At 49.7% G+C, this 23,382-nt stretch overlaps 1 protein-coding gene across 1 annotated transcript; it reads left to right on the forward strand.

Annotated features, from left to right (window-relative positions):
- Positions 1–5,713: 5,713 nt before the first annotated feature.
- On the forward strand, positions 5,714–22,206 carry LOC123626944 (arginyl aminopeptidase). The gene is made up of 11 exons (XM_045536223.1): positions 5,714–6,231; positions 9,307–9,447; positions 9,780–9,928; positions 14,383–14,499; positions 15,256–15,491; positions 16,870–16,983; positions 17,839–17,951; positions 18,127–18,235; positions 19,333–19,557; positions 20,379–20,521; positions 21,595–22,206. Exons 1-11 carry the CDS (start codon positions 5,779–5,781, stop codon positions 21,751–21,753), a joined length of 1,959 nt encoding a protein of 652 aa, XP_045392179.1. The 5' UTR covers positions 5,714–5,778; the 3' UTR covers positions 21,754–22,206.
- Positions 22,207–23,382: the final 1,176 nt, after the last annotated feature.

Raw genomic sequence — 23,382 nt, forward strand, 5'->3', positions numbered from 1 at the left:
CAGTTTGGAGATGGAAAGTAGAGGAAAAGAGGCAAAAGCAAGCTATTCTTTAATTTTCACTTGAAACCGTAAGTATAATACCATCTGTGGTGTTCCTGGCATAAGTGTTTTATAAACCATCCAAAAGCAAACTTGTGCTATCTCCTCTGCCCACCCCCTTTTATTTGCTGGCTCATACTTGATAGTCATCTAAGACCCAACTGAGGTGCCTTATTTGCATTCTGCTCAGGGTGCTTGGACTGGGCCTTTCCCTGTCTTGTCACACCCAGCACAGTAGAAGAGATTGGAAGAGGTTTTTTAATTTTCATTTTTCTCCCTGTCCCCCTTTTTCCTAACATTTTTAAATGAAAATTCTCAAACTTGTAATTATAGTTGAGTTTTACAGTGAACACCTATAGCCCCACCTAGATTTCACTATGAACTTCTTACAGTATTTTTTTATTATATACCTATTCATCTGTTCTCCCTCATTTCCTACTAACACTGAATTATGAAATCCATTGATAAGTTTTTTGGAGGTGTGTAGGTGTGGTTTTTTGGGTTTTTTTTTCCCAGTTTAGCAAATGAGAGGAAACAAGGTAGTCTAGATTATAATAAATACATTTTTTAAATACTGGCATGAAATATTCTAAAACTAAATTTGGTATACAGAGTAGAGCTTAGGATAAAAGGTGAAACACCCAAATTGTTTTAATCCCAAGATAAATAATTGGAGCAACAAGCAAATAGGAAGGAGCTTTTCCCTAGGTCTTTCCTGGAATAATGGAGTTAGTTTCTCAATTTCAAGGTCGAAATGCCCATCAGAGAGATCCCATCTGTTTTTCCTAGAATCTGACGCTTTGTGTGAGATTGGCATGCAACAGTGAATTTCTGGTCAGGGTTTGGAAGACGTCGGTACAGCTGCACCTGCTGTTGAAAGAAATGTCTACCGATCACGAAAGCACGATCATAGCTCCACCCTGTGGTATGTTAGTTTTAGTTAAAACTCATTGTCTAAATTCTGTTCAGTCTGTTACATCATGGCTCAGCACACCACGCCCAAGCTATTTTTGTGAATAACTTACAGAACACAGCCATGTGTTCGTACATGTATTGTCTGTGGCTTTCTTGCTATAATGTCAGAGTTGAGTCCTTGTGGCAGAGACTCTGTGCCCACAACCAACGCAGGAGAAGCAGGATTGAATCTCAATAGATGATGAAATTGAATTTCTTGAGTATAGGAACCATATTTTATAATAGATAACTTGATAAATATTGAGTGAATGAGTAAACTATAGGCAGATGTGACTTTACCTAGTTCAAAAGTCTGAAGCTTTTTAAAGAGATGTATCGTATTTTGGGCATGCAAATGTAATAAAAATATATTTAAATATCCATGTACCCTCCCCATACCATAAGAAATAAACATTCTTCACACGGTTGGAATTCCTTATGCATAGCTCCCTAATTTCATTCACCTACATCCCACAAGAGTTACCTGTTATCCTGAATTTGGTGTTTGTCATTCCCATGTATTTCTTTGTATTTTTTTATATTAAATTGTTTAGTTTTGACATAACCTTAGAGTTACAGAAAAATTGCAGAAATAGTTCCAGTATACATTTCACTCAGCTTCCCATTATGTTAACATCTTATATAACTATAAAACAAGTATCAAAACTAAGACATTAGTTACATTAACTAAACTACAGACTTTATTTGGATCTCTCCAGTTTTTCCTGTAATGTCCTTTTTCTGTTTCAGGACTAATACAGGATCCCGAATTCTGTAAATTGTCTTATCTCCTTAGTCTTTTCTAATCTGTGACAGTTTCTGTCTTGCTTGTCTTTTGTGACCTTGATACTTTGGAAGAATAGTAGCCTTGTTCTGAAGAAACCCTTGGTTTGGGTTTGATATGTTCTTATTAAAGTTATGCATTGTTGGAAAGGACACCACAGAGTCAATACACTCTTCTCAGAGCATCGTATCTGGGGGCAGTTGGTACCTGTGTTTATTACTGGTGATACTAACCTCGGTCACTTGGTTAAAGTGGTATATTCTGGCTTTCTGCAGTCAATAGTAAAATTACTATTTTTTCCTTTTGTAATTAATAAATATTTGGGGGGAGAAACTTTGAAACTGCAAATATCCTGTTTTTGCTTACACTTTTGTCCACTAAGTTCAGCACGTGGTGTTGTAACAGATTTTCTGTTTCTCATTTGTTTTGCATGTATTAATTAGAATTCTGCTGTAAGGAAGAATCATCTCTTCTCTCCCATTTATTTATTTACTTATTTTTATCAGTATGGACTTGAGTATTTATTTCTTTTATTTGGGTGCTATAATCCAATACTGTTATTTATTTGCTTGGGTGGTTCTAACTTCAGCCATTGAGAGCTCTTTCTGGATGACGCTTAAGCTCTTTCAACATTGCTTTTCATTTTTGTTTTTTGGTTTTTTTTTGCCCTTAATTACTTGATAGCACCACAAGATGCCCCCGGCTCATCTTGTATTTTCCCTGCCCAAACCCTGAAATCAACCTCTTCAACAAGAAGTTCCTTTTACTGGAGAATGGTATTTAGAAACCAAAATCTGGATGCAAGATAGGCTCATTGCCACTAGGTGTCATTGCTTCCAGGCCATTCCAGTGCCAAAAGCTGGTACAGACATGCAAGATATAACCCATGCTCATGTACGTCTATGTTTATTTCTGTTTCCGTCCATGTGTTTATAAAACAAACACCACCAGTCCCTCCAACTCCAGTCTAGCACCACAGGATTGATTTTAGCCATCTTTCTTTCCTCAGTTGTAACAGCAAGAAACCTGGCTCTCATTATAATAATTTACTCATTTGTTCAATCCTAGTTAAATATAAAATATTTTGGACTTAATGAAACCATACTTCTGTGAGTATGGTTTTGCCACCTAGACTACAGTGTTTTTACACAGTTCTTTTTAGTCTTTTGGTATCTACTCAAAACATTTTCCAAAGTGATTTAGGTCTACTCCTTTCTTCCCCACTCCCTTCAGTGTGGTTATGTGATACAGTTGTATTCGTTTCCTCAGTCTTCATTCCATCCTTCTCTCCACATCTTGGTTGATTTTTTTTTAAATTTACATTCAGTAAAATTTAATCTTTATGGCGTACAGTTCTGTGCATTTTCACAAATGCATGGAGATGGGTATCTGCCACCACAGTTTGTCACAGAACAGTTGCATCACTTCCCAAATTTCCTCATGCTGCCTTTTTATAGTCAACGGTTCCTCCGAGTCCTTCCATCCATGGCAACCACTGATATGTTTTCTGTTCCTATAATTTTGTCATTTCAAGAATGTCATATGAGGGAAAAAAATGCAAGTTCCCTACCACAGAACAGAAACACTGTGCTAGCCTGGAGTGCTCAGCAAAACTGCTACAAAGTAGACGAGCAGGTACCAAGATAACTGCTGGACCCAGGAAAAGTACCCAGCGCTTTATTGGATGCCTCGGCACTTTCTTGCCTTGAAATGGCGACCACAGACCGGCTGTCAGTGCTTTAGAGCTGGTGGCTGTCCTGTAGTACCCGTCAGCTAATTGTCATACTAAAATCCCCACTTAATGGAAATTTGTAACATTAACATAACAGGTTGCATGACACCATATGACGATGGTCCTGTGCCTGTGTGATTTGTTTCACTGTGAGCAAGCAAAGATACAATGTAAGAACTTCGCGTTACTCATTGGGAAGAGATCTAAACCAGCACCACAGCAGGGGGCAGATGCGGATTTTGCTGGCAAAGAGCTCCTGGGGAAGAAATTCCTGTGCTGCCCAGGAGCAAGTGCCCTAATAAGTAACCTTTAATAAACTCATCTAACTCACCAAGCTGGACTTGCCAGAGTCTTTCTTTGATCTATCGGTTCCCTCTCATTTTGGGGGTTTTTCTATACTGTCCCAGGATTTTCCCAAAACATCATATAAATGGAACCATAACAATATGTAGTAATTGGATCTCTTCTCCCTCAATTTAGCAAAGCGCATTTAGGATTCATCCATGATGATGTGTGAATCAACAGTTTGTTCCCTTTTTTTTTTTTTGTTTGAGACAGTCTCGCTCTGTTGCCCAGGCTGAGTGCCCTGGCGTCAGCCTAGCTCACAGCAACCTCAAACTCCTGGGCTCAAGGGATCCTCCTGCCTCAGCCTCCCGAGTAGCTGGGACTACAGGTAAGCACCACCATGCCTGGCTAGTTTTTTCTACATATTTTTAGTTGTCCAGCTAATTTCTTTCTATTTTTTTTTCTTATTTTTAGTAGAGATGGGGTCTTGCTCTTGCTCAGGCTGGTCTCGAACTCTTGAGCTCAAATGATCCACCCACCTCAGCCTCCCAGAGTGCTAAGATTACAGGTGTGAGCCACCGTGCGTGGCCACTCCAAACAGCTTTTACCCTGTAGGCAAGAACAACTTCCTCCAGCAATACTTAGTTGGAGGGCTCAGGCTGGGTGTCTCCCGTTTGTGCTCCCACTGCAAACTTTTCTTCCCACATCATGGCACAGCACATGGAATTGTCATGACTTGTTTTCTTGTGTGTATGCTAAAATGTGAGCAAGACTCTGAGCGCCACAAGGACAGGGACTGTCCCAGACTTATTCCAGTTATATCCCTAGCACCCGGCCTAACAACTGGTATATAGTAGATACTCAACAAAAACTTATTGCATAAGATTAAATAAATTCAAGGTAGATGTATTAAATATGTAGTATGTACCAAGCACTGTGCTCAATGCTGTAGGAAAAGTTTCCTACGGTTTTTGGAGTTAAGAAAACTGACATTGAACTTATATGAAATTATTATCTACCATAAGCATCACTTCACAAAATAAAATCTATTTCAACTCTTTAAAACTAGGATACTATTTCTTTTTATGAAAAACTTCCTACATTGTCCTCTTTAAAAATCTCATTTCCCAACTGATGGGTGAAAATATCATCATTATTCATAGAAAGGCCACTTCCGCCCGTGGAGCAGAGGAGAGATGGAGCATGCGGCAGGGACGTCGCTAGCTCAAAAGCTGGACGTTACAGTAAGGGGAATAACAGCAACAGGCGATGGCCAGCTAAGGGCTAAACTGTGCGGTGCGGTCCCGGGGCCTTGGCGCAAGGATGGGAACAGGCCTGCCTGGAGCGCTGGGGGAAGAGCCTGGATCTGGTGTGGAATTCCGAGACGTTGGATAGGGTTTTACTGTCTACCAAGCGCATTAGACACATTACTCGTGCGACAGTTATTGTTATTATTTTGTAGGTGAGAAAGAGGCTCGAAAAGATTCACCTTTCTTGGCCATCTGCCCAAGGTGAGACACAGTCTTAATCATGGGCCGAGCCCAGAGTGTGGGATCTTGAACTGCGGCCCGTCCAGTCTTGGGTCCGCCCCTTCCCACCACCTTCCTGGAAGACGAGGAAACAGGAAACAGCAGCAAAGAAGGGTGATGACCCCCTGGGATACTGTAACGTCACAGTAGGATAAGTCTGGGCAAATGTGGCCCCGATTATCCCACCGCCCTCTTTCACCCCAAATCCCGAGGTCCCCGGGTTAAAGCTACAAGGCTGGGGCTGCGGGGCGCAGGGAGGCGGGTGCGGCCTGGTCCGGGGGTTGTGGGCGTGGCTTCCTTGGTGGGCGGGGCCCACAGAGGGGCGGGGCCGTGTCGGGGCGGGGCTTCTCGGGCGGGGCTTCTCGGGCGGGGCGGGGCCGTGTCGGGGGCGGGGCTTCCCGCTGCAGCGGGCCGAGCGGCGACCGTCCCCGCGGAGAGCAACGGCGCTGCGGGCCATGGCGAGCTGCGAGCCCTCGGCTGGCGGCGGCGGCGGCGCGGCCAAGCGGCCGCTGCACTCGGCGCAGGCCGTGGACGTGGCCTCGGCCTCCAACTTCCGAGCCTTCGAGATGCTGCACTTGCACCTGGACCTGCGGGCCGAGTTCGGGCCGCCGGGGCCGGGCCCCGGGAGCCGGGCGCTGAGCGGCACGGCGGCCCTGGACCTGCGCTGCCTGGTGCCCGAGGGCGCCACCGAGCTGCTGCTCGACTCGCACCCGTGCCTCGAGGTGACGGCGGCGGCGCTGCGGCGGGGGCAGCCCTGCGCGGAGGGGCCGCCCGCGGAGCCGGTGCCCTTCCACACGCGGCCCTTCTCGCACTACGGCCAGGCCCTGTGCGTGGCCCTCCCGCAGCCCTGCCGCGCCGCCGAGCGCTTCCAGGTGCTGCTCACCTACCGCGTCGGGGAGGGACCCGGGGTGAGTGCGTCCCCGGAGCCCAGCGCGGCCCCAGGCCTCGCCCGGCCGCTTCCTTCCGCCCGGAGGCCTCCGACCGGCGCTGACCCGCCCCGGAGGAGGGAAAGGGAGAAACCCTCGCCGCGCTGCCCGGGAGGGTCCCCGGCGCACGCCCCCGGCCTCCTACGCAGCGCCCCGCGTCCCTCCCGGGCTGGGCGGCCCCTCTGCTGGGCGCCGGCGGCTCTGGCCACCGTGCCGTGGACGTCGGTCCTTTCCCCCCTGCCTGCCTGTCCTCCCTCCTCTGTGGCTTGTCTGGATTGTCCCACGTTCCCTCTCGCCGTCGCCACCGTGTCTGATAGCCTGCGTGGCTTCTGGATAACGAACGATGCAGACACTTTAACTTAATCCTGGCTCAGATTTTTGGGCGTAGGTCCCTGATAATCAGGTACTTTACTTCCGCTTTTTGGTGACCCTGGAGAACGTTGGCTAATCAGCCAGATGCTGGCTCGGCCCTTTGTTCTATGTGCCCTTCTAGTTCCTCGTCTTAAAACGACTCCGAAGCCCTGATAATTACTTTGGTTTCCTCCTGTGAAGTCTTGGATTTGATTAACAGAAGAATTTGAGTAAAAGAGAACTGGAATTAGGGTGGTCTAGACTTTATAATAGCTTGGCCTTCTCACTGTTGGTTGACTCTTTTTTTGCAGGGGGGAATATTGGAAGTAAGAGGGTGGAAGGTTATGTGGCCTACTACATCTATAAGAGAAAATCCTTCATGAGAGTCCTCAGGCTGTGGGTGCTAGTTTCTTCCAGGATAGGGTGGGTTACAAGTTCCACAGTAAAGTGCTGCCTGCATTTGAAATTTGCTTATCTGGCCAGTCTCCTTTGCTCTTAGACTGGCTCAAAGAGAAGCTGTTTCCACCTTTCACTACTGGGGAATATGTGAACCCTGCGATAGAACTTATTTAGAAAATGAAAGTCCAAAGCACACAATGATATGGCTAAGGCAAAGGAAAATTCCGGTGCCTCTAGGGAAACATAACCTCTGTTAATGTGTTTGGTTGCTGTTATATTTTGGTTCCTGATTTTTGGCAGGAACTAAAAATTAAACAGGGTGATTGGAAAAATCGAGCCCTCCCTGTCATTGTCCACTGAAAGTGGCACCTCAACTTAAATGTCATAACCGAATAGTTTTAACTTAGAGTGGCAGAGTCTGCACTTTACAAAGCACTGTCCTTTCCGCTGCGAAGATCTTCCTTCCTCTCTCTGCTCATTGCCCCCATTCCCGTGGGAGTTCTCACCCTCATCCCTGTAAGTAGCACCCAAAGAGTGCGTACTGCCAGACCCTGTGTTCCGTTATCCTTGTGTCATTTAAAAAAATAGAAAGAAACCCCCAGCAAAGATGATGAATAAGGAATTTTGATGGAGGGGTTGATGACTAATATTTATTAAGATGTGCCAGGAACTAGTCTAAGTGCTTGAAATAAGTTAAATTATCTTTACATAAGTGCCTGGTACAAGTGAGTAATCTATAATATATAAGTGTGAGCTCCTATTGCCAACTCATTTTTTTAAATTAATAGGCTTTATTTGAAAAAAAAAATTGAGTGGATAATACAGGCTTCCCATACACCCCCCCCCACTTTCTCCTATTGCTACTGTTTTACATTAGTATGATACATTTGTTACAGTTGATGAACCAGTACTGATACATTATTACTCACTGAAGTCTTAAGTAGTTTTTCAAATTTCTTTTTCTTTTCCAAGATCCCATCTAGAATACCCTGTTATATTTAGCTGTCATGTATCCTTAGATTCTTCTTGGGGCTGTGACAATTCTCAGACTTTCTTTGTTTTTGATGACCTTGACAGTTTTGAGGGATGTTGGTCAGGTATGTTGTAGGATGTCCCTCTACTGGAATTCGCTGATTTTTTTTCCTCATAATTAGTCTGGGATTATGGGTTTTTGAGCAGAAATTCACCAAGGTCAAGTGCCATTTTCATCACCTCATATTGAGGGTACATAGTAGCAACATGATTTATGACTGTCCGCGCTGACCTCAGTCACCCGGCTGGTGCTTGTCAGCTTTCTCCACTGTGGGGTTATTCTTTTCCTCTCCTCTTTCCACACTGTGCTGTTCTCCTTGGAACGAGACTAAATTTTTCACACACAAACAACTCAAGCAAAGGAAAACCCAGCATCCCAGTGCGGCTTCTTTATGCCTCTTATAATAGGTGTCAGATACCTCTGTCTTCAGAGCCCTTCGTTACACCTGCCCGACATGCCCCCCCACTCCGCCTCCAGAACCTCCCACGCATTGCCAGAGTCTGCAGCCACGTGTGCTCTGCTCTTGCTTCCGCTCATCTCCCTGTGACTGTCCTCCTGCCTTTCCAACCGCCTGAATCCTGCTGGCTTTTGAAGGCTCAAACAGAAAGTTTTGCTGCCCCTCTGCAATCTTCCTGCCATAGTCTAATCCTTCTCTAAATTCTAAAGGGTCCTTGTCACTGACGTACCTCCACCCCCATTGTATCTGTGTTGTAAGAGAACTCCTTTTTGCTGTAGGCAGAAATTGAGTTTGTTGTAATCACTCAGATTTGCCCTTGGTTTAAGGGCTAACAGAAAACAAATTAAGAATCATATAACCAATGCCCATAATATAAAATATATGTATTCTGAGAAGGTCAGTTTTAGGAATGAAAAACACATATTAATCACATGACTCCTAGCTAGGTTCTGCTTTTCTGTGTCTTCTCTTCTCCAAGTACAGTTGCTGCCTTATTTGTTTGTTTGATGAGAAACTTCTACAGGGAGAAGAACACAGGAAGAGGCCAGATGACAGGGTCAGAGGCCAGGTCTGGGATTTCTGAGATGACCCACGGGGTAGGGTGAGGAATGGGCTCTTGGTGGTGGCTCTGCCTTGTGCAGTGGATTCCAGGGTGAACTAAATACACAAGAGGAGACAACTATCCCGTCAGAGCCAAACTGGCTGGCAGAAAGATTTTATGGCTTACCTAAAATTTTCCCATGCCCGCTAGCTCCTTTCTCTGGCCAGACTGAGCTCATATAGGAGATGTCCGTTCTGAAATGTTCTGTTCTCTTAGGTTTGCTGGTTGGCTCCTGAGCAGACAGCGGGAAAGAAGAAGCCCTTTGTCTACACCCAGGGTCAGGCCGTCCTCAACCGGGCCTTCTTCCCATGCTTCGACACCCCTGCAGTGAAATGCAAATATTCGGCTCTTGTTGAGGTAAGGGGACTAAGGTTAGGTGCACCTGCCCTTGGGATTAAGAATGTAAGTTTAGATCTGTCAGGTCACATTTCAGTTGGTAAATTGTTATATCCATCCAGTGGTACCTCTGAACGATTGCTTACTTTTAAATTCTAACTGAAATTTTATATGGCCTTCCTCCAAATCCCATTAGTTTAGCACAGGTTTAGTTTCTCGAAGCCGTTGTGTTCTCCAGGGTGGACTCTGGGTCACTGTCGTGCACCAGGCAGGTTGCTGGTCGTGCTGTTCTTCGAGCTAATCAAAAGGAGAGTCTCTCCAAGTCAAGTCTCCTAAGCGTTCTCTGTTGTCAGGTCCCAGATGGCTTCACAGCTGTGATGAGTGCTAGCACCTGGGAGAAGAGAGGTCCAAATAAGTTCTTCTTCCAGATGTGCCAGCCCATCCCCTCCTATCTGATAGCTTTGGCCATCGGAGATCTGGTTTCGGCTGAAGTTGGACCCAGGTAGGAAACGAAGACCCCACGGGGAAGGTTGGATTGGCCTCAGAGGCAAGGAGGACCCTGACCAGTGGACCTGCTGGGGGGCTCTTGGGGCAGTCTCGGGCCCTCTGTCTCAGTCTGGAGCCGTTCTGCAGCGGACGAGCCTGCAGCATGAGTGCCGCTGCAGGACGCACTCTTCCTCCCCCCCTTCCTCTCTCCTGCCCTCCAGTCCCACCCTGCCGTCTGGAGTGAGACCAGCAGTCCTGCTGGCAGTCGCTGCTGTCCTGCGTTGCCTTGCAGGGTGATGCTGCAGCGTGGGCAGCAGTTTTGGAAGATTGATCTTGATTAGTATCTTTAAGTTCTAAATGCCCTTCTTGCAACTATATTCACTTTTTTACCTTTGTACCAAATCTCCCCATTTTCTCTGGCACTTATTTCCTGGAAATGTACAACTTTGGTGTCATTGTTACTCTCTAGAGAGGGAAGCAGACTCTCCTTTCTGTCTGCTGCAGCTGCATGAACTTAAACCTGTGGTTACAGGGATACCTCTGTGAAGTTAGATGGATTTAGTGGAGATAAAAAAGGGTTTTGCAAGGTTTCCTGAGAAAAAAAAATTGACCAGGAGTATTAGTTTTTTCCTGGCTATCATATTATCTGCCAGTATAGCTTAATCTCTCTGTGAGAAGATCAAAGAAAGGTTGGGCAATAAAGCTGTGACCCTTTTCCTGCCTCTGTTGCTGTTCTTAATCGCTGACCTTGCTCTCAGCTCCCGGAGGCAGTGGTGTCCCTGACAAGATTAGTTACAAGCCTCGGACTTCACACCTGGGCTCCGTAACAGTGCTAGTCTCAGGAGTCTTAGTTCTGCTGTATCAGATGGAATAGCAGACGGGATCCCACTGGTGTCTGCTTCCAGCACACGTCCAGACAATACCTGGAAATTCAGTCCGGAAAGACAAAGCGCCCTCCGACAAAGGGCTGTCTTCCTGATAGGCAGGGTGGCAGATAACCAGAAGGATGTCATCTTTGCAGTGGACAAGAAGGAATGTCACTACCCTTCCTAAGGTTCTATTAGTAAGAGTATGCACTATTAATGGGAAAAGGGAGAACAATGGATTCTGAACATATTGGATAATAATTATTTTTTTGAACCCTCTGTAATAGAATGACAACCCAGCATATTGAACTGGGTGACAGAATCCATTTAACTGGTTGTGATGACTTATTCCTTCCCCTATCAGATGGATAGTCCGTGGCCCATGGGTCACGTCTTAGGATCTTACCGGAGTAAGTTATATGGGCGGGGGGCCTTCTGGCAAAGCAGGCCTCCTGTCCCAGTCCCCATTCCCACAGGGAGGAAATCCTGGACAGAGAGAGTTATGGATAGATCCCAGGAAGCCCTTTTATGGAGAATCTCTTCTAATCCTTACACAGACTTAATGAGGATGATGTTGTCTCCATTTTGCAGATAAGCAAACCAAGGCTCTGCTGGCATGTCTTGCAGAAGGTCATGCCAACAAAACATTAAAATTCAGGTATTTCTATGATAAACCCAGTGCCCTCTGCACTATGTGTGGCTGGTGATGAGATCCCAGCTTGACTAGAGCATCTTAACTTCTTTTGGCAGGAGCGTGCGTACTGGGGGAAGGATCATGTGCTTGCTTTGGCAGCGCATGCACTGAAACCAGGGAAGGATCCTGGGTGAGCCTGCCTGGCCTGTGTTGATCCTTCTAGTTGTAGTGAGGTGAAGTCCACTGGGCTGACGGATTTTGTTCACTTGCGTATCCAAGCTGGTGGTGAAGCAGTTCACAAGTAACTCCCCGAAGACTTTGACCCCTGTGCCATGAGCTTTTTCTTAGCCTGGTGGCCTGTCACATCCTCTTTGGTGGCTTTTCACTCCACATGGATATCACATCTAACATATAGGGTTGAGGGTAGCTTCAGGTTTCTCAGCCTCCTCTACTCAGTCTCCACTCCGTCAGCCACGCTCTAGGGCCTAGACATCGCCATTGTCGTGGACTGACCATATCAGAGCTTGTAAGCACCTTGCCCTCATTCACCTTCTGACTGCGCCCTCCTAACCTTCCTCTGATGGCCTCACGCCCACGTATCCCGCCATGTCTCCTCCTTGTGCTCGTGGCGGCCTCCCTTCCTTTAAGCTGCTTGCTTTGTCCACAGCAGGCACCCGCTCCTGGCTTCTCTCCCTGACCCAGGAGTGCGGCTGATGGTCTCATACCAATACTCCAAGCCCCTGTGCCCACGGTCCTGCTGCTGTCACATCCCAGCCCTCAGTCACATGTTATAATTCCCTTTCTGTGGGTGGGCGTTGGGGAGATGTAGAAAATAATGAAACTGCACAGCGATCGCACTGTACATGCCTAGTTTCTTGGTGAAAAGTTGGGATTAAAGGAAAGTTGAAATAGACATTGGTGTGGTTTTCAAGAAAAACGTACCCAACGTTGTCTCCAGCTGCAGGTGTGCTTGCAAGATCGCTCAACAGTCCTTTTATTTCTGTTTCCATCTCACTTCCCTTAAGCTGTTCTAGGACTTGATCATTGTCTTCAAGTTTGCTATGGAAACCCCATATCCCCACCCAAGCACACGATCTTATCTCCTACTTTCCTGAGAATATTTACTTCGTCAGATGTGATGATGTCCACTTCCTCTCCTCTGCTTAAAAAGCCTTCTTCATTTCCCTCCATCCTTCCAGACTCTGACGGGGGTCCTTCCTCATTAGAGACAGGTGTCTCTGGGCGGTGGATGCAGTCCTTCCCCGTGTCCTGTGGGGCTGCGTTCTACCATTTACCCCTCTGTCTTCAGGTCTGCAGCCTCCCCCTCAGCCCTGGGGGTGCTCCAGTTTCCCTCAGACTAAAGCAAAGCAAAAAGCAAACTCAAAACCGAAAACCCCCTTGACTCCATGTTTTCTTCTAGCACGCCGGCCTCTCCTCCCTTCGTAGGAGGTCACCTGAGTTGCAAGCACACACCTGGCTCCACCTCCCACACCCCTGCCCCTGTCATGCTGTTGAAACTCTGTAGGAAGAGAGGCCACTCGCCTAAATACAGAAAACACCCTGGGTGCATTTTAATCCTTGTCTCCGTGTTCTGCTCTTTTTTCCTGCCTCTGTAGACCCTCCTCTGGCTTCCTGACACTCCCCTGTCCTGGCTCTGAGGCCCCCTGGTTAGTCCTTCCTGGTCTCTCCTGTGCCCAGCCCCTAGTGTGTTGCTGTCCCAGGGTTCTGTCCATCACCCGTTCTCTTCTTTGTGCTTTTCTTGGGGAAGCTCACCCATTCTTGTAGGTTAACTTTTTTTTTTTTTTGAGACAGAGTCTCACTCTGTTGCCCAGGCTACAGTGCCATGGCGTCAGCCTAGCTCACAGCAACCTCAAACTCCTGGGCTCAAGCGATCCTCCTGCCTCACCCTCCCGAGTAGCTGGGACTACAGGCATGCGCCACCATGCCCAGCTAACTTTTTCTATATATTTTTAGTTGTCCAGCTAATTTCTTTCTATTTTTAATAGAGACAGGGTCTCACTCTTGCTCAGGCTGGTCTCAATCTCCTGAGCTCAATTAATCCTTCCGGTCAGCCTCCCAGAGTGCTAAGATTACAGGCGTGAGCCACTGCGCCCGGCCTATTTTTTATTTTTTGAAATAAAATTTTTTTGAAGGCTGGTCAAGTGAAGCAGTGGGAGTGGAGAAGGAACAAAGGAATCTGTAACTGGTTGTGATCAGTTAGTCACAAACACCACTGCACTCGGACCAGCCTTCCCATCTTTTTAGCATGAACATTTCAAATACACAGAAAATTGAAAGGGTGACGCATTGAACGCTTGCATGCCCGTCCATTTTGCCGTATCAGTTTTACTCATGAGTGGATTTGCATTTGTTGTTGCTAGTCCATTTAAAAGCAAGTAATTCAGTGTGCCTCTCTGAGAAATAATGACATTCTCCCTTATAACCACAATACTGTTATTGCACCTAAGACAATTAACAATTTTCTATTAACATTAATAGGTTTATCTCTTAAGGTTTCTTTCAATTCCAAAGATTCTGTTATTAGAATACTTTCCTCCCCTCCCTCATACGTAGGTTTACTGTATAAGCCACTGTATGAAGGCTGTTGCATGCTGTTGTATTTAATCTTCACTACAGATGAGGAAACCGAGGCTCAGAGAGGCGAAATGCCTTTTGCGAGCTCGCAGTCAGTGCTGAAGCCGTAACCCGCAGCGCTGTGGGTTCGGATCCTGTTACGTAGAGGAGGCAGCAGCTGCCTCCACCAGGCTATCTTGGGTTCTCATTTCCCAGGTGTGCTGAGCAGTCTCTCGGATCCGTGCAGGTGATCTGACCTTGCATCTCTTGTCTCTGTGGCATGCCACACTGTCACATTCATTTGGCCCAAATACGGGACTGGGGCCACTTTTCTTCTACAGGTGCTCTTTGGATTGGGTCACAGCGACAGTCTCTAAACAGCACTCTTGTCTTTAGGAGCCGGGTGTGGGCTGAGCCCTGTCTGATTGATGCTGCCAAGGAGGAGTACAACGGGGTGATAGAAGAATTTCTGGCAACAGGAGAGAAGCTTTTTGGACCCTATGTTTGGGGAAGGTGTGGTATAGCGCGAGTCTGACGTCTTCCGTTAAACCGAGTCCCCGGTTTCCACTCTCACTTCTGGCGTTGCCTCTCTTCCTTCTCCCAGAGCAGCGTTTCCCGAACCCCGTTAGTGAGGGAGAGGAGGATGAGAAGAGGAAGGGATGAGCCAGGCTCCCCAGCATTGCTGAGCAGGGGACCCCGGGAGAGAGGTTCTGGAGGTGACAAAAACGTGCCTTGCCGTTCCCAAGTTTGAGACGGGGAAGCACTGTTGGGGCCCTTTCAGTACATGTGCTGCCCAAGCGAACATGGTGGGGCCCTCGCTGGCCTGTCTTTCCTCACGGCTGGAAGTTGCCCACACTCCATTGTTTCCTTTGACATCTTCTGTCTTTAGGCTCCTTAGATGAAAGGCTCCGCTTTGGTCTTTATGACCCCAAGTTGGCCTCCAATGAGCTAAATGTGATAGAGCTGATAATAACTCACATCGTGCTTGGAAGCAGAGAGGGAAACAGAAAGGCTTAGAGAGCCGTCTCCAAGAGAGCAAACCCCACCTGGAAAAAGGAAGTCCCAGCAAGGCAGGAAAGCCACCTGGGAGAAGGATGGAGGAGCTGGACTTCATTGTCAGCACTGGGCAGAGGACTGTACTCTGCCTGTGTAGTGGGTGCATGTCGTAGGGCTTGGCAGGGGACTGGGAAAGCCATTGCTCAGGGCAGCGAGGCGGGGTCTGCTCCGGGGAGCCGGGGCCTCTCTGTGACCCTCCCACCCTCTCGGCAGGTACGACTTGCTCTTCATGCCACCATCCTTTCCGTTTGGAGGAATGGAGAACCCTTGTCTGACCTTTGTCACCCCCTGCCTGCTAGCAGGGGACCGCTCCTTGGCTGATGTCATCATCCACGAGATCTCCCACAGTTGGTTTGGGAACCTGGTCACCAATGCCAACTGGGGTGAATTCTGGCTCAACGAAGGTTTCACCATGTACGCCCAGCGGAGGATCTCCACCATCCTCTTCGGTACGTGCCCGCCGTTCTCCCAAGGATTCTGCCTCCCATTCCTTGGCCTGCAAGGCCAGTGGGATCTGCCTTTGGGGTTTTAGGGTACAAGTGGGTGTGAAGGGAGGAGGTGGTACTATATCCTTTCAAACATTTTTATGTGTGTGTGTGAATTATCAAAGCATACAGTGTTTTACAATTGGCTTTTTTTTAACTTAATAAAATTAAACACTTCCCTAATTAAATTTTCTTCTGTAGCTGCATAGTATGGATGTTTTAGTCAATCTCCAGTTGTTAGAAAGCTCATTTGTTACTGATTTTCCATTGAAATATTTTGAGAAACAATGCATATCTCAAGATGATTTCCATAAGGGTAAATTCTTAGAAACATAATTTCTGGGTCTGAACGTTTTAAAGTCTTTTTAGTATAAGTTGTCCCTTACCTCCCAGAAAGTTCATGTAAGTTTATAGTTTCATTCAGAGTATATAGCCAGACACAGTAGCTCATGCATGTAATCCTAGCACTTTGGGAGGCCAAGGTGGGAGGATTGCTTAAGGTCAGGAGTTCAAGACCAGCCTGAGCAAGAGCGAGACCCCGTCTCTACAAAAAATAGAAAAATTATCTGGGCGTGATGACATATGTCTGTTGTCCCAGGAGGCTGAGGCAGGAGGATCGCTTCAGCCCAGGAGTTGGAGGCTGCAGCTATAATACCACTGCTCTCTAGCCCAGCCCAGGCAAAAGAGCGAGACCCTGTCTCAAAAACAAACAAACAAACAGAACAAAACAAAAACCCACAGAATATATAGAGCATGAGCATGTTTTTCACTGTCTTAATCAGCTCCTAGGAGTCGGGCAAGCAAATATTATTACCCCATTGTGCAGAGGAAGAAACTGAGGCCAAGGGAGGTTAAGTCACTGGCTCAGAGTCAGAGCATCTGGTGTGTGGCAGAGCTGGCTGTTTCAAAAACCTGGTCCTCTTCCCCTCCACTGCGCTCTCAGTCGTTATTTTTAAAGGCAGAAGGAGATTTAAAAAAATTGGGGGGTGATAGTTTCTCTTGTCCAACAGGAGCAGTCAGGTAAAAACAGTCTAAGTTTTCATAGAAGATCAAATTATTATCTAAAAATATGTTGATAGAAAAAGGTAACCGTCAGAGAAAAGATGTGATTCGCCCAGTCCTTGTAGCCCGAGCAGCGGGCAGCTGGGGGCGGAGTCAGGGTCCCCGCCAGTGACCCTGTTTGCTCTCAGGTCCCCACGAGGGTCGTAGAGTATTAAGCTTCAGGCATCTGTCGCTGTTCTTCTTGCGACCACAAGGGGGCAGCACAGCGCCAGCGTCAGGAAAGCTTGTCGGACGCGGTGGCAACAAGCCTTCTGGGGGCTTCTGTTTGGTTTTGCCGCAGGGGCTGCGTACACCTGCTTGGAGGCAGCGACGGGGCGGGCGCTGCTGCGCCAGCACATGGACATCAGCGGCGAGGAAAACCCGCTCAACAAGCTCCGGGTGAAGATCGAGCCAGGTGCAGCAGGCTCTGTCTGCAACCCCCTCCCCTAAATTGAGCTTGGAGCCCCGCGTCAGCCCGAGCTCCGCGTGGATTAGCGCAGGCTCACCATGCTGTCCTGGCGGGGGGGCTTCCAGGGCTCTTGGCAGCCAACGCTCTGGCCTCTGGGCTGCTAAAGCCAAGCCGCTTTAGCCAGGTGGGAGTGCCGTCCAGCTCTGCGCATCTTGCAGGTCCGTATCATTTCACGAAGCTCCTTCCCCCCGTTCCTTTGTATCAAGCCAGACCTGTGGGTTCTGTAAGCTATTAGCCTTGTTGCATAGAGGACAGGACCGAGTGCCAGACAAGTGAAGTCACTTGTCCAAGGTCATGCCTGTAATCAGGGCACCACTGGAACTCAGACCCCGGTCCTCACTCCAAGTTCAGAGCTTTTTATTTTCTAACATTCTTCTTCAGTTCCGTGGGTGACTAATCCAAAACGTTTTTGTGCACTTGAAGCTCATATTCCTTGATGCCGCTGACTGTGGAAATGAACTTCTTACAGCCTGGCAATTAGCTGTAGCCCAGCGCAGCTGTAAACAACACTTGCTCCGGGAGGGAGGTTGAGTACACAGGTGGTAACCACCAGGGCTGGAGCTGCCGTCTTTGTCCTCTTAGTGTCTGTCCTCTCACTGGAGCCATGGCGAGTGGCCCTCTGAGATCTCTGCCGTGCCCTGGGCGAGGCCAAGATGCATCTGCAAACCTTCTTGGCCTTGCTGTCCCCGGGGAAGCCGAGTTCTGGTCTCTTCCACGGTTAGTCTGTGGAGCTGGGGCTAGAGAGGAGAGGAAGGGTGACAGTTACCAGGCTCCAACCCCGTCTGTCCTCTCCTCCGCCAGGTGTTGACCCGGACGACACGTACAACGAGACCCCCTACGAGAAAGGTTTCTGCTTTGTCTCGTACCTGGCCCACTTGGTGGGGGATCAGGATCAGTTTGACAAATTTCTCAAGGTACAGTCACCTCTCTCAGGAGGGGAGAAGGAAGAGGAGCAGACGGCGCGGCTGGGCCGGAGCGCGAGGGTGGAGACGGGGGCGGAAGAGGTGAGGGGCTGGAAGAGGCCACGACACGGAGGGCTCTGCTGCCCCCGGGGCCAGGGGTCCCTGCACAGCACTGCCCTTCCCACAGGCCTATGTGGACGAGTTTAAATTCAAAAGTATCATGGCCGAAGACTTTCTCGAGTTCTACTTGGAATATTTCCCCGAGCTGAAGGAAAAGAGAGTGGATTCCATTCCAGGTGAGCAGAGCAGCTGGCCCACAGGCTTCTGGGAGAGAGTGGAGAACTGTGTGGGAGTTACCTTAGGAAAGACCAAGACAGGCAGGAGGACGCTGGGTCACAGTCCTCTGGTAAATGGTGCTTTGGGAGCAAACCCAGCGTCTGAGGCTTTATTCCACAGAGATGACTTCTCTGCCGCTTCTCTGCCTCGTTTTCTGACCCTCTCCGCTCTCTCCTGTCTTCCTCAGCCCTGGGCGTGTAGTCAGGCCCTTCGCTGGGCCCAGAGCCTTGTTGCTGCGGCCGCAGCCCCTGCCTGAAGGCTGTGGAGTGGCCCGTGTGGCCAGCCCAGTGGCCGCCCTGCTTCCTGGAGAGAGTGGAAATGTCCTGTCGTGGAAGGGACAGTCTCTTAGACATACCCTCACTTGGCACCGCGAGCCCTGAGTCACTCTGGCGTTGGTTTGGTGAAGTTGGCATCCTCTGGCGGTGGGGACTGGGCAGGCCTTAGTGGTGCCTGCTCGTGGGTTGGAGGCCTGCGTTTCAAGGCCATGAGACGCTGTAGTCAACAACAGTGAATAACGACTGAGTCCTTACCGTGCACCAGGCAGTACGTGAGGCTTTTCATGTGTATTTGCTCATTTAATCCTCACAGCTGTCAACTAAGGTAGGGCCTGTCACTCCCCACTCCCCGCCCCTGGCCGTTTTACAGATAAAACAGAGGTCCAGAGAGGTGAAGTGACATGCCTGTGGCCTCCCAGCTAGCTCATGGCAGGGCTGGGTGGGAGCCCCAGTGCTAAGCACAGTGCTGTCCTGGGATTGGGGGAGCGTGTTCTGGAATACGGCACCCGCCAACTCGGCTCTGACGGCACAGTGTAAATTTGGTACAAGAAACACTGTCCCAGTAGAAGCAGACACAGCCCGGTCTTACTGCGAGAGCCCCTAGCCATCGTCACGATTGGACCCCTGCTGGAGCGAGTAGTTGTGTGGGAAGGTGATGTCAAACGCTGGAGAGAGAGTTTGGGGTGGAGAGAGGCAGGAGCCCCGGGTCTCTGGGGGGTGTTTGGGCACGTTGACTGTGACCTGGCCAGAGGATTCGGACAGTGTCTCCTTCTACCAAACAGGGTTTGAGTTTGACCGGTGGCTGAACACCCCTGGCTGGCCCCCGCACCTCCCCGACCTCTCCCCCGGGGACTCGCTCATGAAGCCTGCTGACAACCTGGCCCAGCTGTGGGCGGCCGAGGAGCTGGACACGAAGGCCATCGAAGCTGTGGCCATCTCTCCCTGGAAGACCTACCAGCTGGTCTACTTCCTGGATAAGATCCTCCAGAAATCCCCTCTCCCTCCTGGTAAGAAAAAGTGGGTTGTTTCTTCAATGTGCTGAGTCAAGGCTCCTCGTGTGCAGAGCTTTATACCGGGGCCAGAGGGAGACTCAGAAAAAGTTGTGACGCGTGCCCCTCGGGGACTGCCGAGGTAACAGGGAGTCTGGCACTTTGCAGGGGACGTGCCATCCAACGGCTGCGGGTTACACCTGTGACACCTGCTCGTACCTGCCGTTCACCACGTTGTCAGGCTCTGCAGGGGGCTCTCGTGCGCTCTCTGTGCCTATTAAGTTATTTCATCCTTGTTACTCTCTGTGACGTGGGTGCTAGGGTTATAATTCCTAGGTAACAGACAGTGAACTTGAGGTGCAAATGGGTCACACAGCCAGTAAATGGGTGGGTGGGATCTGAACCACCCACAGCTCTTAACCACTAACACTTCGTTGCTGCACAGTCGGAAATAGTGTTCACCAAGGGATGGAAAAAGGCTGAAGCTGCAGTGATTTCTAGGTTGGTAGGAGAAGTGGGGTGGGGTATTTTAGGGGAATACCTGTGTTTTAATCTGGGAAGGAAAATAGGGTGATTACAAGAAAAGAGTAGAAGGTCTATAGTAATATTAAGGGACAATTGGTGGAAGAGCCTTGGAAATTCAGTAAAGGTGGGAACAGAACATCAGCATGTCAGAGCATGAGATGAACGGAGGGAGGGGTGGAGTGGGAGGGGGAGCCTCCTGGAGGTCCGTCCCGGCACTGTTGGGGGGCCCAAGGGCCGACGCACGGTGTCCCCGAGAATGGGGCTTCCCGGCTGCCTCTGCTGGTCGTTCACGAACCATTGTTTTGTATTTCCAGGGAATGTGAAAAAACTGGGAGAGATGTACCCAAAGATCTCAAATGCCCGGAATGCGGAGCTGCGGCTACGATGGGGCCAAATCGTCCTTAAGAACGACCACCAGGAGGACTTCTGGAAGGTGAAGGAGTTCCTGCAGAGCCAGGTGGGTGACCCGTCCCCTGTCCCCCCACCCCACGCTGTGGACCACTGCGCCACGCTTGACATGCTTGAAGCCGTGGTGTGGGCAGAGCTGCGTCTGAGCGACAGAGGAGGGGTCAGGTGACCTCCTGGAGGCTGCCGCTCCGTCTGGTTTTCGGTGTGGCCGGTGCCGGCATCGCCCTGGGGAAAGGGGAAGCCCACAGGCTTGGGGAGCTTTTGCATCAGCTGGTGAGACCTGCGGGGGAAAAGCCGGTCAGAGCTGACCCAAAACTGGGAAAGAGGGTAATGCGTAACGCGGGGGCTGGTCATGGGGAAGACACAGAGGGAAAGGGGCCAAAGGACAGGCGAGACGGTGAGGTAAGATGATAGGTCTCCGCTCCGGGGGAAGAAGCCTTGTGACTCGAGAAGAGTTGAGACACCGGCCGGATCCTACATGACCCTGTGAGAGTTGCCCTGTTGGGAAGGGCCCGGGGCTCTCAGGGTGACTCTCAGGGTCATCAGATTCCAGGGCAGGGAGGGGGCTGGCCTGGACACAAAGCCATGCTCGGAGTCCCTCACCTGTGTGACGTGGGAGCCGCCTGCCTGAGTGGGGACATTCTGAGCCTGCCCACGGCTTCCTCGAGCCTCGGGGTTGTGGGAGCTTGCGATGTAGCTGGCTCCCACCCGTGTGAATTTGACTTGTGGGTTTTCTGTTACTTAACTGCAGCTGGACCTTAGGTGGCCCTGAGCTTGTGTGCTGCAGCCTTTGATACCTGCTGTTACCTGGGTGGCCGGCCACCTACAGCTTTCCCAAAGCTTGGCGTCCCACGGCGTCGACCCATCTCACTAGTTTTGTCACGTGTAGCTGTCCCTGTGTTAGCGTGGACTGGGATGCACACTGACATCTATCTCCACGGATCCCTGACCCCCGAGAAGATGTCAGAATTAGAGCCCTTCTGACTGGGAAACTCCTCATCCCAGGACGGGTCCCCACGTCCCCGTTAGCACCTGTGACTGCTGCTGGGGGCGAGAGGGCTGCACAGGCCCCCTGGGCGGGCTGCTGGGGCACACGTGTGTGAGCGTGTGTGTTTCTTGCAGGGGAAACAGAAGTACACCCTGCCGCTGTACCATGCCATGATGAGTGGCAGCGAGGTGGCCCGGACCCTCGCCAAAGAGACCTTTGCGTCCACCGCCTCCCAGCTCCACAGCAACGTTGTCAACTACGTCCGGCAGATCGTGGAGCCGAAGGGCAGTTAGAGGCTCGTGCACAGGGCCTCTGCCTCTCCACACTTTGCGGGCTTTCAGAATAATTGTTTGTTCCCAAATCCCAGTTTTTCAATCGACTTCCTAAAATTTGTATCCCCTCGGAATAATCTGTTCTCTGGGCTGGGCATCCGTGGCTCTCGGGCTTCTGCTCTGCTGGGAACCTCTCTGGCCCACTGAGTCCTGAGGACCTGCCCACAGCTGTCCTCCCCGCAGGCTGCTGGCATCGAGGGACAGCTGGCCTTCTCCCTCCTCCCGGCTTAGGTCTCCGGGAGAGGTGAAGAGGGCTTGCCCGCCTTCCTCCCTCCCTGCTTTCCCTCCTTCTCTCCCTCCCTCCCTTCCTCCCTTCCTTCCTTTCTTTCTTGCACTATGCAAAGGGCTGCCACTCTGGTTTTTCTTTTTTCGGGTTTAATCCTTATTTTAATAAATGTTTTTAAGCAAAAAATAGATAAGTTGGAGTTATCTATTAAATTTCATCTACCCGGGGTCCCCTCTGTGTGTGTGTTCAGAGACAGTCACTGGGGGAGACTCGGAGAATGACAGTGTTTCCCTGTCCTTAGCGAACGGCCAGGCTGCAGGAGGTGTGTCCCACACATGCGTATGGGAAACATATGGCCGAATGGCGCGGCTGCTGCAGGAAAAATGAGCAAAAGCGTAGCATTCCGGCTGTCTGTGCAGGCAGCTGAATTCTCTCTCTGCAGCACCATTCCCATTCATCTTTCCCATCACTAAAATAGATGAAGCAATAAAATGTGTATTCTGGTGTCCTTCCCCTGCCCTTCTCCCCAGCCCAGGGGCTTTGCCGGGCCTCACCTGCCTTTGCTCCTGGATAACCATCTGAATGGTGTGGTCATCAGGAGTCTTCAGCACTTGGCACTAACTTCTGATTTCCTGGCCTCGACGTGGGGATCTAAGCAGTTAGCAGCTTGGGTTTGGGAGCGGGATGAAGGGAGGACTGGAAGAAATATTTAAATATGTTTAAGTTTCCTTTCTTAGAGGGCAACCCCGAACCAGTCTCTGTCTGTGGCTCTGCCCTGTCCTTGGCTTTAGGTCATCAACACAGCCCTCTTCCCTCCCCTGCACAAGGGTTGGGGAAGAAAGCTTAAGCTTTGGCCAGTGCCGTGGCTCACGCCTGTAATCCCAGCACTCTGGGAGGCCGAGGCAGGCAGATCGTTTGAGCTCAGTTCAAGACCAGCCTGAGCAAGAGCAAGACCCCGTCTCTACTAAAAAAAGAAAGAAATTAGCAGGACAACTAAAAAAAAAAAAAATATATATATATATATATGTATATAGAGAGAAAAAATTAGCTGGGCATGGCGGCGCATGCCAGTAGTGCCAGCTACTCGGGAGGCTGAGGCAGGAGGATTGCTTGAGCCCAGGTGTCTGAGGTTGCCGTGAGCTAGGCTGATGCCACGGCACTCTAGCCCGGGCAACAGAGCAAGACTCTGTCTCAAAAAAAAGGCCACTCCGACTCCACTCACTTTGTGAGGCCTCCAGTGTGGCTGCACCTGTGCCTGTCCTTTTATAGGACATCCTCCTGTCCCCAAGATGAAGCTGTGTCACCATCTGGGCAAGCTCTCGGGGGAGGTTAATGGGCCGCGAAAGCCCCCAGCCTCCTGCTCA

This window comes from Lemur catta, chromosome 23 (assembly GCF_020740605.2).
Source record: "Lemur catta isolate mLemCat1 chromosome 23, mLemCat1.pri, whole genome shotgun sequence".
Taxonomy (NCBI): domain Eukaryota; kingdom Metazoa; phylum Chordata; class Mammalia; order Primates; family Lemuridae; genus Lemur; species Lemur catta.

Coding starts and splice junctions, on each gene's coding strand:
- LOC123626944 (XM_045536223.1), top strand. CDS start 5,779: ATGGCGAGCTGCGAGCCCTCGGCTGGCGGCGGCGGCGGCGCGGCCAAG. Junction 16,984..17,838: donor CCGGGTGAAGATCGAGCCAG/GTGCAGCAGGCT, acceptor CTCCTCCGCCAG/GTGTTGACCCGGACGACACG. Junction 19,558..20,378: donor GAAATCCCCTCTCCCTCCTG/GTAAGAAAAAGT, acceptor TTGTATTTCCAG/GGAATGTGAAAAAACTGGGA.